Raw genomic sequence first — 19,399 nt, 5'->3', positions numbered from 1 at the left:
GGGAGAGAGCTGGTTTTGCTCTTTGGTTTGTTCTTTTTCTGTGTGTGTCAGCATTCTGTCAATACAAGTCTTTATATTGAGTTAATTCCTTCCATCGTGTTTGTTTGGATCTTTCACAAAGCAGAAGAGAAGAAAAAAAGTATTAAACCTCAGGAATATGATTGCAAAATCACAGGAATAGGCAGAGATAAAAATGTGTGGGTTTTTTTTATTTTGGAGGAGTGTTGCTTATCTTATGAAGTGGATTAGTTGAGAATATTCTAAATAACTTCTGCTTGGCCTACTTAGTTCCATTCATTGATTTATTCAGGAAGAAAAAGAAAGAAAAAAGTGCATTGGTAGCAGAAGATACAAAGCCCAGCTTTCTGTGAAGCTCACTTATTTTAGCTGTGTCCAGTGGAGGTGCTCTGGTGCCTGATATTGCAAGTAAGCCTACACTGCTGTGTTTCTCAGTGCAGACACTAATGAGTCTTTCCTTTGTCCACTCCAGTTGCATGAAATGTGGAGACTTAATCACTTTGTGGACTGCATATTATGTCAAATTTCACTGAAAATGACTGGCAAATTTAGTTGTTGATTGGGGACTCATCAATAGGAATATGTTTAGCAAGACTGTTTGTTGACAAAATCAAGCTAAATGATCTCTCACTCTTCATCTCCTTATAATGAAGCAAATATAATTAGCAGCCTAATTGGACATTTTATTGAGATTCAGTCTCATGGGAAGAAGAGGTGCATGTTCATCTTTGTAGTTGGGGTTTTGAAAAACTTCAAGAGCTGTTGGCTGCTGCTGAGGTGGTTAAAATCTGAGCAGGATCAGCTGACTGCCTGTCAGTGATGCCCTCTTTCCATGGCCAGCTCAGCAGGACACACACCTCTGCATCTTCAGTCGTGTCTTCTAATGGCACAGCTTTGTACTCTACATATGCATTTGTTGACTTTTTCCTGTATCTCTCCCAAACTTTGGTCTGTTGCTGGTTCTCAGTCAAGCCTGACCAGCACTTTTACCCATTTCATGAAAATTGGTGGCTGAGAATCCTGTGAAAGCTTCCTGAAGCTGGTACTGAGGTGAAAATCTTTACTAATAAAAGTACAAGTATGGTTAGATGTCAGAGAATCGTGTGGAAGCCAGTCCTTACAAATATCAGAGCTTCAGTAGGAGCTCACCATGAGCAATGTGACACAAGGTACTGGCAGACTGGACTTGGTAGACTTAGAGCTGACAGAAGTACTGCTGACAGCTGCTGCAGAGAATTAAATGAACCTCAGCAGCTGAGGGAGGGCTGCTTGCTTTCTCTCAGGAAAGCAAGCAGCTTTTTTTGTAGGTTGTTTTTAGCATGTTTTTTAGCATGTTTTTGTAGGTTTGCTGTGGATTAACAGGTAAGCTTTGTGTATTTGTCTCAGGTTCTGCTGAGAAGTCTTGGGCTAAGTAATGCAACCAAGATGCAACTTTAAGTAAGAGTTCAAAAGCAAGATAGGCAGTGGTAGTGTGACCTTTGGGTTGAAAAGTTTCCTGTCCTTCTCCATACCTTTGATCTGCAACACTTTTAGGGTTTATATTGGAATGTAGTGTGGAGCTTTTTTCTTCTTCGTTTTTTCACCCCCTTCACAAACTACAAAAATTATAATGTTTTTTCTTGTCTTTGAAATCAGAAAATGTAGGGACGTAACTGTCTTGCAAAAGCAGTTCCAGGTGAGAGCAATGTTTATGATATGATACAATCCAACAAATAAAATTTTGGCCTAAAATTGCACAATAATAGAATGGAAGATAAATAGCTTTGGCCCTCAGTGGCAAGGATTGATTGCTTGTCTAAATTGTCACTATTGACTTTGAGGTCAGCAATGTCTTCTTTTAAATATGCTGTGTCAGAGAATATTTATGCTCATATTGGAATTATCTTTATAAATTAATAATAGCCTTAGTATTTTTCCCCTATACTTCTCACTTTATCTCCCTTTTTTTAAACAGTGCAAGTTCAGAGAAAAACATATGAGTCTATTTTCCTGAAATTTTAGCATTATTCCTACTTTTCCATAGGAAGTAGAAATCTTTACTAACAAGCAAAAAAATGTTTTCTCAAAGTAAGCTGTTTTTTTTCATTTTCAGTGGTTTAAAAAGTAAAATTACATAACTCTTGGGACAGAGAAGACAGACAGTCTTCTGAATATAGACCACTGCAGTGCTGTTCTAAAAGCAATAGGATATTAATTCTGAAGCATCTGCTACATTAACATTGTTCCCATGTGGAGGGTTCATAAGGAAAAGCTTCACTCATTTTAAAACATAAACTAATTAAAAGTATATTTGATTTGAGTAACTTATTTTTAGTTTGTTTTTTTTTTTAATTCATTCAAGCTAATTTATGCTATTCTGAGTCAAGTCACCCCATAGACTTGTGCCCTTAGTTTTATGTTTCTTTAATTTTGATTTAATGGAGTGGTTCTGCTTCTTATTAAAAGTGATTCTTAAAAAAAATCTGTGTAAACAGTACCTCATCTACAGTCTACAAGCATATTAGACCTATGAACTTAATAGTGGAAGGCTTGGAATTAAGGCTGAAGAATAATCAAAGGATGGATGGAGAACAAGGGGAAAAAGGGATGTGTAAGCAGGAATTTGCTATGATGGTATACATTATAAACATATGTCTGTCTCATGTATCTCTGCTGTCTTGGAGAGTTGGTAATTCTTGGCTATGTAATGACCTATGAGGACATGCAGAGCCTCTGGATAAATTATATTTACCTGCATAGAGGAAAAGTAAATTGGTATTTTGATTGAACAGTGTGTTTGACTTGCAAGTTTCTTCAGGTGTTTTATAGGGCACTAGATTTGCTGCTTGTAGCAAACAAATAATATTCCTAAACCTTGCCATCAACTCAGTTATGGTGGTTGTAAGAGGTGCAACAGGTAACTTCAGTGAAAAAATGAAGACTGTAACTAATGGCTCATTGCTTGGGATTTTAAGTTGTTCTGAGCCTAAGTTGATGGAAGCTTCTCTTAATAGGTTAATGATCAGCTTAAGTAATTGATAATCTTGTAGCTGCTTTCATTTAAATAATGGTGGAACTTAACCTTCTTAAAGAAAATCAGTGTTTGCATACTTAGAACTAAAATATTTAGTGGGAAATAGAATGGGAAAGGTTTACGTGTGGAAACATCACTCTGTAGTTTTTCTGCTTTTGCATTGTTCTGAGAATCAATTCCAGAGCAGTTTTATTTGGCTTTTGGAAATAGTCCTAAAGAACAATAACACAAGTTCTGAAATCTTGATGTTGGTTCAGCATGGAACAGAGCAAGGCCAAGGCCTCTCCATTGCATGCTGAACACTGACAGTGGGATATAAGGCTAGATGGATGCCTGCTGGGATTTGGCACAGCAGTTTTTGTGGCAGATGCTGTGCGGTCCTAGGTTAGTGAGCAGTGTAAAAGAACCCATCTATTCAACTTCAAAGTGGAGAAAGGGGATGCTGGTACAGAAGGCAGAGTCTGGGTAATAATTCAACTCCTTCTAGTGGGAGTTCACAATACAGACTTGGCAGTATTTTTGGTCTCTTAATTAGATTCTAAAAAATCATGTCTATGCTATAGGCAGTGCACTCACATTTGTTTTCTTTATCTGCAGCCCAATGAAAAACATAGTGAGATGAGAGGGAAGTAATCCTTTGCTAAAGTTAAATGCAAATCTGTCTTAACTCTAGGATGTCAGATAGATTAAATGAAGCAAATTCACTTTAGCTACTTGACTGACAGTTTACAGGCTCTAAATCAGAGCTTCTCAGATCTCTGTCTGAGGAGGTCATAATCCTGCTTGAAATCAAGTTCAGGTTTCATGATCTCTAAATTAAAACAGCACAAGCTAAATCCTGGATTACAAGTATTGGCAGTGGCATCCAGCCTTGAATAAAGCCAGAGCATTCCCCTGTGTGAAGGCAGAGTGGTATTCCACTTCAAAAGGTTAGAAACAATAGTCCTTGAGATCCCACACTGAAATTGTGAGGCAGATAGGTGGTCCCAGCAACTTTAGAAAGCAGAGGGAAAATGGGCATGTGAATGAAGGTTTTGGCGTATTGAAAATGTTTCTCTGATTCTGAACCAAGAATGCAAAAGTAATTCTGCTGCTTGTTTTTAGTGTTTTAGTTCTCTTGCTTTTGGGATGTCCTTTAATTTCAGAATGGTTTGGGTTGAAGGGACCTTAAAGATCATCTAATTTCAACTCCCTTGCCATGGGCAGGGATGACTCCCACCAGACCTGATTGCCCAAAGCCCCATCCTACCTGACCTTGAACACTTGGCAGGATTGAGTGAGCCACAACTTCTCTGGGCAACCTTTGCCACTGTTTTGCCACCCTCTGAGTAAAGAATTTCTTCCCAACATCTAATCTCCCCTATTTTAGTTTAAAACCCTTTTCCCGTGTCCTATCACTATCTGCATTGCTCCCCCTCCTTTTTGTAAGCTCCCTTGAGGTACTGGAAGGCTGGAATTAATTATTGCTTGCAACTCAGGCTTGTGGCAATATGTGCACAAAGTAAATATTTGTCACTTTCTACTTCTAGGTCCGCTGTCCTTCTTTCCTCAATGGAAGCTGAAGCATTATGATGTTATTGTAGGTGTTTTGTCAGCTCGACACAACCATGAGCTCCGCAATGTTATAAGGAGCACTTGGTTCAAGCACCTGAAACAACATCCTGCCCTGAACCAACGGTAACCTTTACTGTTCTGTGGTTTGGGCAGGGGGGCAGGACTGTCATGCTGGAATGTCTTGATTTAATAATTTTTGTTTTAAAGTGTTTCCTAATTTGTTTGTTTGTTTTTTAGCATCTTGTATTCTGATAGATTTTTTAAAAGTCTGCTTAATAGTATATAAGAATACTTCTTGCCTGGGGCTGGAACTACTTTTTATACACTGCTGTTTGCTTTTGCAATTACTTGCCACTGTTTATTAGTGTTGTATAAGCCTTTCTGGTTTTCGTGTTGCAATGTATGGTGTGCAGCTTGAATCCTTGGTAATCCAGGATTTTTGAAAGCCGGCAGGATTGCATTTGGTGAGAGAACCACAAAAGCTCTTGTAAACAGCCTCAGCTGTAAAGTTCAGGTTTATTTCCCATTGAACCAGGTGCACCAAACTGCTGCAGTGTGAGTGGCCCTTCCTGATTGCTTGCATAGACCTGACAGTCTACAGACAGGTCTGTTTTTGCTGAGAAGGTCTGCAGCAGTTCATCCCCAGAAATGCTGCCATCCTCACACCTTGGTACCTGCCTTGCACTGAGACCATTTTGCTGTTCCCAGATTTGTGTCAGCATGCAGCCTGGAGTACAGCATACCCATCTCAGTCATCTAAAATTGTGACCTCTCATAGCTTATATGGAGTTCTGGGAGGACATTTAGCTGCTAGGTGAAAAGATAGGCAAAGGTGGACCCTTGCTCTTTGTACTTACTTGATGTCTTCCTACTATGGAATAACCATGATTGGAGCTGGAGAGGAACCTCTTGTTTTGCTACAGCCCAAAGTTGAAATATTTCACTGTAACAGACAGCCTGGAATCCTTGTTCCTCCTTTGATGCTTATGTGTCTTTTTTCTTGCTATTTTTTTCATTGACGTTTGAATGCGTAGTATTTAAACAATCTTGAATTAAGTAACAAACCCGGGCTAGCAGGGGCAGGTCTCTGGGATCTTTCAGTGTTGCCTTAGGTCTTTTTTCTGTTTAGTGTGCTGGCTGTCTTGTATCTCATTTCTAGCTGCCAATCTTCTTGTGACCTCATCATGTAAAATGTTAATGTGGATTTGGAATTGAACTCCTATGAGGGGATTCATGTGGTTGCTCTGCATACCAACTGTCATTGCTGATTTTTAAGAGGTTCAAAATCTTAACCCTGTGAAAGACAGGTCACAGTGATAAAATTAAGTTTATTGAAGATGGAGGGAGGAGGGAAGAGAACTGGTGTTAATAAAAGCAAATTATTTTAGTGTCCTTGTGAAGTTTATAATAGGTGCGCATGGTTGTGCTGTGCCAGTGAAGGACAGAGAAGACCCCTACTCCTGCAAGCTTCTGAACATCAGCAACCCAGGTAAAGAAGTTAACTTCTACAAATTCTGCAGTCTGAACTAGAGCTAGTCATCTTTCCTGAGAGTGGTTTGGGGAGTTTCATTGAGACAGCTAGTCTTGAAAACAAATACCTCCTAGAACTTGTTGCATAACCTTCCTGTAAGTACCGTGTGCAGGCCAGAAAGGGAAAGATTTTTGGGCATTTGAAGGGCAGTCCGTTGACTTCTAATGGATTTGCATTTTTGTTGAGCCCCCAGACAGTCTCTCCCATATACAATACATTTTTATTTGATGTATGTGTTAAATGAAGTTGGAGAGAGACAAAATGACCTGGCATAGTGTCAACTGTGAAGAAAATAGCAAGGTGACAGTCTTGAGTGTCAGATGGACTTCTCTGGTGACAAAGTGAATTCTCTAAGCAAGTCTGGCTGATTGGTTTTTCAGATTCTGCTTTAGAGAGAAAACAATTAAGAAATGCAAAATGGAGGGAAAAAATTAAATGCCATACAAAAATTCCTAACTAAAATAGTAAATTTTTCCTCTCTCCTTTTGGATTTTATTTCATTCTTGCTCTTTAATACAAGTTAAGTAAGGATTGCCTAGGTAGGTACTGCTAGGTACCTGAGCCATGATTCAACACAAAATGTAACTTCTGTTACTTTCTCTTTGAATGACAACATCCACTGTTCCCAAGTATAAATGGTACCTCAGGGCTTAGGTAGGCGATAATGCCAAAAAGCAGACAGCTGAATTAAGTGGAGGTGTGTGTCATTTTGATACATGAATAATTATTTTATTATGCTAATATACATGTATTCATGCAGTCAAATAGCATTTTTGTCTTCCTGCTCTGGATTTATTGTGTTTCTAATCTTTGCCCTGTGGATATGTAGGCATTGAGTTGCAATTGATATTAGCTTGCAGATTGCTGTATCACTGAAATTTTTCTTGTTGCAATCTGCAGCCCATTGTGTTTTCTTTTACTCCAGTGTTTGATTATCCTTGTGCACTTGTTAGCCATGCTAATTAACCAGAATGCTTTGCATGTAGGCAGTGTGCTTTGTGTGTGTCCAGGAACTATGAACTTTTCTCCCCTTACCTCTGGCCTTTCTTTTTCATTCAGTTTTGAATCAGGAAATTGAAGCATTCAGTCTCCCTGAGGACATCCCTTCTGTGCTGTCTGAAGACAGAATTGTCAGTGTGAACTTCCGTGTGCTTTACCCCATTGTCATTACCAGCCTTGGAGTATTTTATGAGGCTGATGGGGTGGGATTCCAGAGGAACATCACTGTAAAGCTGTACCAGGCAGAACATGAGGTAGAGTATTGTAGTCATTTTTTGAAAGCATGATGTCTCTTTTTTGTGCATGAAGTTCTTAAAGAAAGTGACATGCTGTATTGGTGAATTAGAAGAGAAATACTTAACTGACAAGTTTATGAATTATATTTTTCTTCTGTTGCATTTTAAATTCTCATGTATGTATACAGATGCACATCCTGGATGAAGAAAAGATGAAATTCCCCAAATGCTATGTGTTAATCCAGATGCTGTTATGAAAGAGCACTTGCATCTAATTCCAATGAGCAATTTTTTGTTTGTATTTGGGGTTCTAAATATTGATAGTTATTAAGGAATAAAAATTAAGCTATCTAATATATTTAAAATGCTTGCAGAAACATATATTTGGTGTCTTCAAGCAGAGATGCAGGACAGCTGTAATTTTTTTCTTGTCTGTCTTCTGGCAAGATATATAAGATTTCTAGAAACTGTTACAATTTACTGGTAATAGTCAGACTTCATTGATAATTTCCCCCAGTCCCAAGCTGTTATGGGCTTGATAGTACAGCTTTGTGATTTGGAGGGAAAAAAAATTTTGAGCAAGATTGTTGCTCATTTGATAGATGACATTTATCTCAACCAATGACTTGATAGGCCAATTTCAAAACTTCTGCCTGTGCTACAGTAGAAAGAATTGTAACTATGACTTTGATGATGGACCTCCAAGGAGTTTGGTTTATAATAGCCATAATAAAAGTAAAGTTATACTGTAATCAAGTTCACATTTCCTAAACTGTAGAATTCCTAAATGTTCAATGTCTGATAATTTTATCTGCATTACCTTTTAGTTCCAGTGAAGGAGAAAAGTTGGTATCATAAGAGAGCTTGGAAACTGTTTTCTGAAGATTGGAATTTGTAAATGCAGAATCTTTATGTAATTTGTTATTATCTAAGAGCCATTTTGTGGCCTTTGTAATACAGTAACACTTTTAATGTGTGTTGTGGTTTTTTTTAATTTTGGTTTTTTCCCATTGTTCACAGGAAGCCATCTTCAGTGCTCGCTTTAGTCCACCGAGCTGTGGAGTGCAGGTGAACAGATTGTGGTACAAGCCAGTAGAGCAGTTTATTTTGCCAGAGGTATGTGCAGTACCAGAACTGCCAGCAGTTCTTTTAAGTCACCTGGGCAGACTGACTGATAAAACTGGCCTTTGCTTGAGGCAGAAAAGGGCAAGTGAAAACCTCTAGAGTGTTAGTTCTCAGAATCCCAGAATGGGTAAGCAGTTGCAGGGATATGCTGAAATCCAGTATTTGTTTTACAGCATCTTGTTATCACAGGTAGTTACAGAGCATGAGCCTGAAAAATACAAATTGATAAAAAATTACTTTGTCAAATAGTAGCAACTTCAGAAAACTTACCTATTTCTGATTGCAAACTGCACCTGCTTGGGTTCTGTGGGAGAGTTTACCAGAACATGTGGTGCTTCTTTTCCCTTCTGCTTTATCAGACATTAGCACTCAAGATAGGAAGGGGAGAATGGCACAGGTTTCTAGGGAACAGCTGGAAAAGAGTTTTCTGCATCTGATGTCTTGAACATAACATCAACATATTGTGTGTTATATTTGCAGTGACAGGGTTGTTTTAGGTATAGGGATATGGAACCTACTTGTGGCTGCATAGGAAGGAAGGGGATTAAACACAAATGGAACAGAATATCATAGGAAAATACCCTGATGATTTTACAGTGAAGGTTTAATGAATAAAGGTTGGCTCAGAAGGAGAATTCTAGTTAGCAGACCCTCTCAGGTACAAGGAATTGTTCTCAGTGGACCAGTGATCTCTCACTAGATATCTCAGCTACCATTTTAGACAGTTTCCCTTAATTTAAATATTTTCCTGGACTCTTGCTGCTGTTTCTGTAAGTTGTCTTTAGGTCTGGGTTGTTTTATTACTAAAGAAATTGTGTTATGAAAGAATGAAGCAAGAGAAGACTGAAGAGGGAAGAGAGGACAATTTGGGCCAGTTTATTCCCTGATTTATTCCCCTGGCTCTATACTAATGAATGCATTTGGAAATCTATTAATTTTAAGGGGAATCTGCAGCTGACTGATTGATTTATCATCTTAGACAGTATTTACTGAATACTGTGCAAGTTGTGATGCTGGCAGGAGACCTTTCAGGTGAGCAGACCACTTGCAGTATTTTGTGCATATGCTTTGGCAATATAATTTCATACTAAAATAATTAAGGGTTTATTTTATGTTTTTAAAAGGAATATTAGTTACCCAGTAATTTGGCAGTCTATCACGTGAGCCTTTTCCCTGTAAGACTTTGTTTTGAGATGCTAAAATTCCAGGCAGTTGTAATTTTGCTATAAATGGTTGCAGTTTCCCTGAGAAGCAGATGGGAAATACTTCCTTGAGAGACAGAATATTAGTATTCATATATTTCTTTGTGTGGGCTTCCTTAATCTGATGTGTGTCATGCACTGAATGCTTACAGGGTAACACGATGTTTCTAACGTAGATTAATAGGGCTTAGGCACAGCATGCAGTCTCCTGTGATGCTCAGGATGCTAAGGCATACACGATGATTCAGAAGAGGTGGCAATGCCCACGTGTTCCTGTCTGCTTGTTTGAGAGCACTAAATTTAGTGAACTGTTTAATTGTCATAGGATGCTGTCTGAGCGTCTATTCTCTGTCTTTCCACCTTGAAGAAGTAATGGATTGTACAGACTGCTGAAGAGCTTCATTCATGTTGCAGCTGAAGTGCTGCTCTTTCTGCTTGTCTTGGGGAAGGGAAAGGAAATGCAGCATTAGAATAAGCATCTGGCAGGCCAGATTGTGAGAGACAGAATCGATCATTCAGCTTTGGAATGACTGAAAGCGCAGAACAGCAGAAGCACCAGCAGATAACTAAAACAAACAGGGCTCTTACAGACAAGTCTTAGCAGTGCACTTATTTTGTCAAAAAGCCTTGGGCCATTTGCATGAAGATGGGACTCTACTGCACATATTCTGTATTGCTAATGGGGAGTAGTTGGAGGAACAAAAAGCACAGCACTATTTAACATTAGGAAAGGAGTTTGGCAGGGCTGCATTATGTCAGTTCACTTGTTCGGTATTCACTGTAAATGCCACTGCGCTCTAGCAGCAACAAGGCTGGAATTTAAATGGGGAAAAACAGATGATGTAGTCTCAGGTGTGCCACTAATGTTTTTGCTTGAAGCATTTTCAGGCCTTAGCTTTCATTAACTGGCTTAGAGTAAGGATAGCTAAGGGCTAGAGTAATTAGAAAATTTGCTTACGAGTCTCTCAACCTAGAAAATAATGATAGCTTGCAGCCTTAGGACACCTTACACTGAGGTTCACTGGTAGTAACTGATTAAGACTCCTGGTACATTTGAAGTCAGTATCACTAATAGTCAGTGGTGAGAATTGTAATGTTTCTGCTTGCTGAGGCATGGAAGGACTCTCTTGCTCCTAAAGGACTCTCCTGTTCACTAAATAACTTTCCAGAGGTTGTGTCTATAAAGAGGACACTGAAGTGTGATTAGAGCCCAATCCCTACAGCAAAAAACATTGGAATGGGAGATGACAGTCACTGCAAAAAGAGAAATTGAGCCACTAGAGAAAGTCTTAATATTGGTCCATTTATTTTGATAAGTGAGAAATAAAATTAAGCAAACAACAGAAAGCTGAGTATGAGTCAGCAGTGCCTTGGCAGCCATGAGGCCCAGGCGTGTCCTGATGCTGCATTCAGGCACAGCATCCTCAGCTGGGCAGGGAGGGGATTGTCCTGCTCTGAGGCAGCCTCACCTCGAGTGCTAGGGGCAGTTTCAATATAAGAAAGACATTGAACTGTTAGGGAGTGCCCAAAGGAGGGCAATGAAGATGGTGATGGGCCTTGAGGGGAAGGAATTTGAGGAGCAGCTGAGGTCACTTGGTCTGTTCAGCCTGGAGAAGACTGAAAGGAGATCTCACTGCAGTTACAACTTTCTCATGAGAGGAAGAGGAGGGGCAGGTATCGATCTCTTCTCTGTGGTGAACAAGGACAGGAAATGGCCTGAAGCTGCATTAGGGAAGTTTTAGACTGGATATTAGAAAAAGATTCTTCACCCAGAGGGTAGTTGGGCACTGGAATAGGCTCCCCAGGGAAGTGGTCACAGCATCAAGCCAAGAGTTCAAGAAGAGTTTTGTCAATGCTTGCAGGCAGAGGGTGTGATTTGGGAATGGTCCTGCAGGGTCAGGAGTTGGAAAGGATGATCCTTATGGGTCCCTTCCAATTCAGCTTATTCTGTGATTCTGTGAAACAAGGGGAAGGTATTGAGCATGGAAGTCAGGCTTGAATAAACACTGGCTAGCTCCGTTATTTGCTTATAAACCTGGCATTTTAAATAATAGATGAGAGACTTCTGAAGTACACACAGAGCTGTCATTAAACACTGAGGCTGCTGCAGATCCTAAGACCTACTTCTAGAGGAAAGCAATAAAGTAAGCTGAACTATAATCTAGACTTAAAGGTGTTTCAGTAGCTGGAGGATTTTTAAAGAAGGTTTCTAGTGTACAAGGAAGATAAAATGGGGAAGAGATTAGAGGTTGGTATAAGTAAACAGACTTCCTACAGAAACAGAGATGCATGTACAAACAAGTTGTTTTTCTGTTCCAACACCCACACTAACAACCAGTGTGTTTCCTATGAAAGTGGGAGAGACAAAATGGAATGTGTTCATCTAGGAGTCAGGAGTATAACAACCCTACCTTTTCATAAGGGAGAAATTGCTTTAAAATTTTTTAAAAATAAAATTCTACCAATACTCTTACTTGTACCACTTACCTCCTGTTCCTTTGCATGTTCTCAAGGGTCTTTCATTTTAAAGTTGAAATTAAGTCCTTTCAAATGCAAGAATTTACATGCACAAACACACACACACACACATACTGTGTGTAAAATATGGAGTGGCATAGCCGAATTTGACTCTTGAAACAAGAAAATTTTGAAGTTATTCACTTGTCTTTTTCTTTCTTACTAGCCAAGATGTGAGGTAAGACTTCTGTGAGTCCTACAGTAGCTTGTGACGCCTTTACTGCCATTAAGGTGGCCGTATTTTTCTTTGAGTTTTGCTGGTGTCAGGATCCAGTCTCTGATCTCTGTTTGGCAGATAACGATAAAAGCTGAGCTTGTTTCCAAATCTGTTTTAATGTATTCTCTTTGTAACGCAGATTTTATATTTGATTTTTGAAAACTCACTTCAGGTCACCTTTAAATGCTATTTTGATGATTTTAGAAAGCCAAAGTCTTTTATGCTATGCTTCAGTTAAAAGTTTAATATAGTCTTAATGAGTAGTCTTAAAAGAATGATTACATGTTACTGAGTTTCATGGATGTGTTTCATTTATGTGTAATTTATTTTTATTGAAGTGTAAGTAAAACATTTATGTTATGCACTCAAACTAAATCTTGTGTGAAGTTGACTATTTTAAAATAATTTTAATGAGCCCAAACTGTTTGACTTCGATTTTTTTTAAAGTCTTTGTATACCTGCATAACTGTATTTTGCTCTCTTACCAGAGTTTTGAAGGTACCATTGTGTGGGAGAGCCAGGATCTTCAGGGCTTGGTTTCAAGAAACCTTAATAAAGTGATGGTGAATGATGGAGGAGGTGTTTTCAGAGTCATTACAGTGAGTCCCCTCACCTTCCTTTCCACCATGTTTCTATTTTTCCTATAATTGTTGAGAATTTAGCATTTTATTTTCCTGTGTTTCTCTGTGTAAATCATGAATTTAGTTGGGCTTTTCCTTTTGTCTCAGAAGAGAAGTTTTGCTTATCCTTCTTGCAAAAAAATTACACTTGTAAGTGGCATTTTATTTTGAGAGGAGTAAAACTCTCATTGTTTTTGTGAGAATGTGAAGCAGTATCAGTATATCAGAGATGGCAAAATGTGGGTCAAAAATCCTGTGCTAAAGTCCCAACTGATGCGATAAAGTCTGGGTATTTGCTTTTTAGCAGTGTCTCTTTTCATGTCAGATTGTTGCTTGCCTAAACTGTGTCATTGTAATTTAGCCAGAATAATTTTGCATTTTGCTGTCAACTTTGAAACTAGTTTCCTGAAAGTTTCAGTGGTACTGCTAGTTTTGGGTGAAACTTAAAAAAATGCCACAAAACTTCAGTTAAAAATCTTAATCTTAGTCTTTCATGGCACATGGTGTGATTCTTGGGGTGGTCCTGTGCAGGACCAGGAGTTGGACATCAATAATTGTTGTGGGTCCCTTCCAACTCAGGATGTTCTGTGGTTCTGTGATTATGCAAGTGCCTGACCAGCAGAGCTTTAAATTAATTTCATTCTTAGTTGCCAGAAAACATCACACCTTAAAATCAGAGGGAAAACACATCAATAATGAGAGATGAATTAATCTATTGATTTCAATTAATCTGTTCCTAACAGGCAGGGGAAGGGTCACTGCCACATGAACTCACAGAAGGTGTGGAGGGAATAGCAGGTGGTTTTATCTACACTATTCAAGGTAAGTCCACAAAATGTAGCATGACATTTGATGTGATGGTAAAACAGGTCATTTAAATTACACTTCTGAGTATGATTTCTGCTGTCTTCATGAACTTAGTCACTCTAGGTTTTCTTTTGGCAGAAACATTTTCTTCCTGGCTCTTTTATGCTTTAAATCAATATTCTGATGTGGTTCCTTTGCTTGTCTTTTGTCAGCCACTCCAGTTCAGTTTCATTCCTTTGTCTTTTTATCTAGACTCTCTTCTTGTTTTTTGTTACCCAAAATCGAGTTAAAAAATGACATGCACTGAAATCTTTCCCTGATATTTTTCACATTTTTTTCCAGTTCTGCTGCAGTTAGAGGTACTGTATCACAATGTTTAACAGTATGGACAAACAGTTTTCATCCCTGTTGTTGCCCTTTTACACCTATTTCAGCAGAATGTTGAGAGATTTTAGAGGAGGCCTTTCCAATTTCTAAGATTTTGACCACATAGTACTGGAACCAATGTGTTCTTATTGGTCCAACATAAGCATTGATAGTGTTATTGCTGTGGTTTTGTAGCTAGGCCTGGCAGATACAACTGGGCAGTCCTGTTGTCTTCTCTGCTGTGTAGGAGCCTGAATTGAGGTGTGTGCTAAAGCCCTTCTATTTTGTTTGAAAATCTTTTCTTCAGTACTACAAACTACCTCCTTATCTGCAATATATTTTTAGCTTTTACCTGCAGTTATGTGATGTGGTTCAGCAGGGATAATCTGTGCTACATCAAAGCAATACCTATTTGGTTATATTTAGCATAGCATTGTTTGTGTTTATTTTTTATGCTAAATACATATACTTGGGAGGAACTGACAGTGGCCTTTTTACTCTACAGTAAAAGAAATAGTGAAGTCCCAGACTGTTCTTTATATTAAGGAACCTTAGAAAGTTGAATTCTTTTATTACTGAAGAGGAAGAGAATACTTTTTTACTTTAAGCTTTTAGTGTCAGGCCTTATACAAAAAAATATTTGTTGTTCTGCAACTTAAACAATTTTGTAGAAATTTTAAAATTAATTGCAGGATTTTCATAACCCCATTAATTTGAATGCTTCTTCAGATTCATTTTGTCAATGTGTGCCCTGTATGATCCAAGAGAAATGTGAAATAATATGCATCTTTGTTTAATAATGGGTGCTGTTTCTTTCAGAAGGTGATGCTCTTTTAAAAAGCCTCCATACTCGCCCAGAAAGGTTTGCAAGTCACATAAAAAACCTTGAGAAGGAAGATGCTTTATTGAAGGAAGAAAGCAGTATGTATGATGACATTGTTTTTGTAGATGTGATTGACACTTACAGAAACGTTCCCTCCAAACTGCTGAACTTCTACCGATGGTAAGTAGAAAAGAAAGTATTTTCTTATTTTCTCTTAGGAATGGTGCTGTTTGTAGTGCAAGATGATCTAGCAGATTATGTTACTTGATAGGTTCCATGAAATACATGCCTTATGTGATTTACTTCATTAAGTTGTATTTCTGTCTCAACATTTTGGATGCATGTAGTGAGTAAAACGGCAGTGCCTATAGTTTTTGAATGCTGACCCTTGGTGCCTCAAATCTGCACAAGCTGGCAAGACAGGCTTCTGCTCTAAGAGTCCAGGTGTAAAAAATTTCATTTCTCCTTGTAATTTCTTTTCATTTGTATCTAACTGAAAACTAGCAGTTTTAATATTGTAAAGGATGGCTTTTGGCCAGTTTGTGTACTTATTCAGTGTTTCAGTTTGTGGCTGTTGCTCCAGTCCCATAATCATCTTGATGGGCCTTTGCTGGACTCTCTGCCCAGTATGGCCATGTCCCTCTTGTACTGAGGAGTCTAAGACTGCACATGTAGTCCAGATGTGGCCACACCAGTGCTGAGTGGAGGGGAACGATTGGGAGCATGTGTACAGCAGGGACAGAAGGCTGATAGGAAGAGTTTTCATAGTGAAGAGTTTTCATTGTCTGTGTTAATCCAGTAAGTTTCTACCTCTAAATTTGCAGTGATTTCCATTACTCTGAGATAACTGTTTCAGTTAATTGATGCTGCTGTGGAGTAAGAAATACAGTTGACAGTTGTACTTTATCCAAAATTCAGTTTAGTTGCTTGCAAGATTATGCACTTATGTCACAAATTCCATGGCTATGAATGTAACTGAAAAACTGAACCATGCTTTCAGTTCTAAAAGGAGGTTTGCATGTCAAGACTTAGATCTTTGTGATAATTTCTTACAGATTAGCAATTTTTCAAGATTTAGTAATAAAAGGCTTTTAAAAATACCCTTCTTGTTGTAAGAAGTTACCCTTACAAATGTTTGTAACCAACCTAGCCATGATCCCTAGAATCTTAAGTTGTTTTGGTTATTTTATGTGTGTCATGTTCAACTATTTCAGACAGGTAAAGACAACATTTTCATGTTTGAAGGGTGCATTTACAGAGAAAGAGTATAGACAGAGTTGTTTCCACAGATGTTTTTTACCACCTACAACCTTCTCATTGCCCTTGAACTGACTGTCTCATCCTGAAAGTAGGCTACTGACATGTAGCCAGTGGCTTTTAACATCTGTGCTGCCATCAGCATCAGGGATTCATGTCCTTCTGAGGTCAATACTGCTTAAGATGGTTTCATTAGTAAATCCACCATCTGTCCTGGAGAACAAAACCTCAAATTTGTTTTCTTCCGCTCATACACAAGTCCATGTTGTAAGATCATCATAGGACACAGCTGCATCTCCTTTGAAGGACAAGCAGTCAGCCTTGGTCGATAGAAGAGAAAACATTTAAAAGTCAAGGGTAGAAAAGATGTTCCTTCCCTCTTGCTCCCCCCTACATCCCAAAAACCCCTTGCAGAGCATGCTGTCTGGAGTTTGTGGTGTGCAGCTCAGCATCTCATCACTTTCCTTTTTGGCTACAGGACAGTGGAATCAACGAGTTTTGACTTGTTGCTGAAGACGGATGATGACTGTTACATTGATTTGGAAGGTGTTTTTAACAGGATAATGCAGAAAAAATTGGACAGGCCAAACATTTGGTGGGGAAAGTAAGTTGTTTTTTAAAATTACCTTTAAGAGATAGTTATCATTTCTTTATGAATGGTTTAGGGATTTAAGTCTGTTTTCATGTGGGTTCCCCTCCTATGCCTAAAGAAGCCAACATGTAAAAAGCAGGACTTCTGTATGTGTTAAACTTTGAATCTCAGAATCAGAAATCAGTCCTTTACAGTGACTTTCCAGAGTATGCCTTTACAGTGATTTAAACTTGCTGAATATCTTGCCTGGTTTTAAAATGTGTAGATGTCTTTGTCACGGTACTTAAGTAAATAAGAATTTTCCAGCAATATAGCAAAGTTAAAAGTACATAGTACAGAACTATAAATACTACTTTTTGTAATGTCACTATCTTCCCTTCCATCCATGGAATGCATTGCAGCTCTGGTATGAAATCCAATATAGCAGGACCTCTATGCTACTACAGCATTCAATATAGCATAATGGTACAATGTGCCTTCCTGTTGCCCTCTGCTCATTGAAGAAAAACAGGCCTTTGCTGCTTTGCTTCACAAATCTGATTCTGCCTGTTGCTTATAAAGCAATTTAATAAGGTGTATGGTCAAGTGTGTGAAATAGTTGGTTATCTTGTGATTATCTCAAAGATCTGTAGGAGTGACATCTTTCAGTGTAAATTCTTTAATAGTCGCAGTCTTCAGGTCAGGCAAGTGTGATATGTAAGGAGCAACACTGAAATAACTACGGAAGTATAAAATGATTATCAAAGCAGATGCTTCTCAGTCTGAACCCTTCGTGCTGTGATTCAGTGGAGTGGAAGGTACTGTGCCTAAAATGAATTCAGGTATCAGATGAGACTTTCATTTACTTTGTGCTTTAATATGTCAGCTTCAGTTGAGAATGGGCAGAATCTGATAACATACCTGCCACTCAGCTGTAATTCCTCCCTTTTGGGGCTGTTGTCTGAGGTGACAGTTCTTAGTAGCTCACTGAAGCTTTCAGCTGTTTGTGCTTGTGACTGGAAATCAGCAATGCTGAACCTCTTTGTGAAACAGGGGGAGACCCTGCTGCATTGACACAGTTATGTCTCTTAGCTGTGGCTGCATGAAGTACTTGTGAGGCCAGAGGAGTGCAATAGCAGCTTGTTCCCAAACAGGAAAGCAGGATGCTTTTCACTTGGCAGTTTGGCAGGGTCCATAGCGCTGCACAGCGCCACAGCGAGCTCTGCCACGCTGGGAGCGTCTGGGGAGACTCTGCAGACAGAGACTGCTTCCTGCAGGCCTCTGGAGTGAATAAAGCCTTCCTTAGAGAACACCACTGCCAGGAAGAGTTCTTTTGTAATTCAGTGATGGCAGCCTTTGAACATCTCCTTTGTTGAGCTTCATTTGGAAAACAGCTTAGAGAAGGTAGTACTGCTTCCTGATTTTTAAGCAGCCACGAGCTTTAACAGGAAAATGGGTTGCATAACGTCACTGTCTGCATGCCTGCTGGAGGCACTGCCTTTGTGTCATGTTGATTCACCAGAGGGGTTAATTAGCCGGAGACAGATGTGCCTGTTACAAAATAGGTAAGGATGTGTGTGCTTACCTAGTTCAAAACCCAACAGCAAGGCATAGATGCTGAGGATGTGACTGTCAATGTTGCTTTGGTTTCTGTTTTGAAAACTTTCTCTTATTATCCAAGATTGAGACCAAACAACAGTTACAATTTCAGCTTTGTGCCCTAGAGAAATAAGACTAGAAGCTATAATTAGGATCACCTACTTCTTTCTCTCAGTTGTTTATCAGTATTACTTCAGTTCATAGGTTCCACAGAGGACTCTCTATAAACATCTCATGTCTAACATGTCTTCAGTTTCAGACTAAATTGGGCAGTTGATCGAACTGGGAAATGGCAAGAACTGGAGTATCCAAGTCCTGCATATCCAGCCTTTGCTTGTGGGTCTGGCTATGTCATCTCCAAAGACATTGTGCATTGGCTGGCAAGCAACTCTGAAAGATTAAAAACGTACCAGGTAATAAAGATTAGTTCAGTTTTTCTGTGTTGAAGTGGTCTGAGGAACAGCATGTACTGGATGAGTCAGAAAGAACATTGCTTAAGTGTTAGTGTTGGGTTCTCCTGGCTCACGTGGGCTTTTGCCATGTTTTTTGTTGCTAGGTTTAGTGCCTGTTCTAAGTCAAAGCACAGATGTTTGGGACTGAAAACCTCTGGAGCTGTAATCTTGTTTTTTGTACTGTTTTTGTAAGAACAGTGTATTGTTATGGGAAAAGTGGAAGGATTATTTTAACACCTCTGCAGTAGTCTGGCGTAGGTTTTTGTAGTTACCATTCTTTACTGCTGGTAGATGATGCAACTCATTCCAGGTCACAGTCATGCTTTATGCGTTCTTGGTGCTCATATCTGTATTTTTTATTTTCATCGCAGGGTGAAGATGTGAGCATGGGCATCTGGATGGCAGCTGTAGGACCCAAGCGATATCAAGTAAGTCTGAAGGAAGTGTCTGACCTTACAGAAAGAGGAGATGGCTGCTGTGCCAAGTAGCATA

General features: G+C 39.0%; 1 protein-coding gene across 2 annotated transcripts in view; it reads left to right on the top strand.

Annotated features, from left to right (window-relative positions):
- B3GALNT2 (beta-1,3-N-acetylgalactosaminyltransferase 2) overlaps positions 1–19,399 on the top strand; it is a 29,828-nt gene that overhangs the window by 7,508 nt on the left and 2,921 nt on the right. Inside the window, exons 2-11 of one of the 2 annotated variants that reach the window (XM_066546787.1) lie at positions 4,561–4,708; positions 5,974–6,074; positions 7,176–7,369; positions 8,372–8,467; positions 12,901–13,011; positions 13,776–13,854; positions 15,028–15,208; positions 16,764–16,889; positions 18,709–18,868; positions 19,279–19,335. In XM_066546787.1, coding sequence (XP_066402884.1) covers positions 4,561–4,708; positions 5,974–6,074; positions 7,176–7,369; positions 8,372–8,467; positions 12,901–13,011; positions 13,776–13,854; positions 15,028–15,208; positions 16,764–16,889; positions 18,709–18,868; positions 19,279–19,335 — 1,253 coding nt within the window. Of the gene's footprint in view, positions 1–4,560; positions 4,709–5,973; positions 6,075–7,175; positions 7,370–8,371; positions 8,468–12,900; positions 13,012–13,775; positions 13,855–15,024; positions 15,209–16,763; positions 16,890–18,708; positions 18,869–19,278; positions 19,336–19,399 lie in introns of both variants that reach the window. The other variant, XM_066546786.1, reaches the window with a different exon arrangement.

The sequence above is a fragment of the Molothrus aeneus genome, chromosome 3 (assembly GCF_037042795.1).
Source record: "Molothrus aeneus isolate 106 chromosome 3, BPBGC_Maene_1.0, whole genome shotgun sequence".
NCBI classification, from domain to species: domain Eukaryota; kingdom Metazoa; phylum Chordata; class Aves; order Passeriformes; family Icteridae; genus Molothrus; species Molothrus aeneus.
The sequence above is the reverse complement of the archived record's forward strand: the minus strand, read 5'-3'. Positions and strand labels throughout refer to the sequence as shown.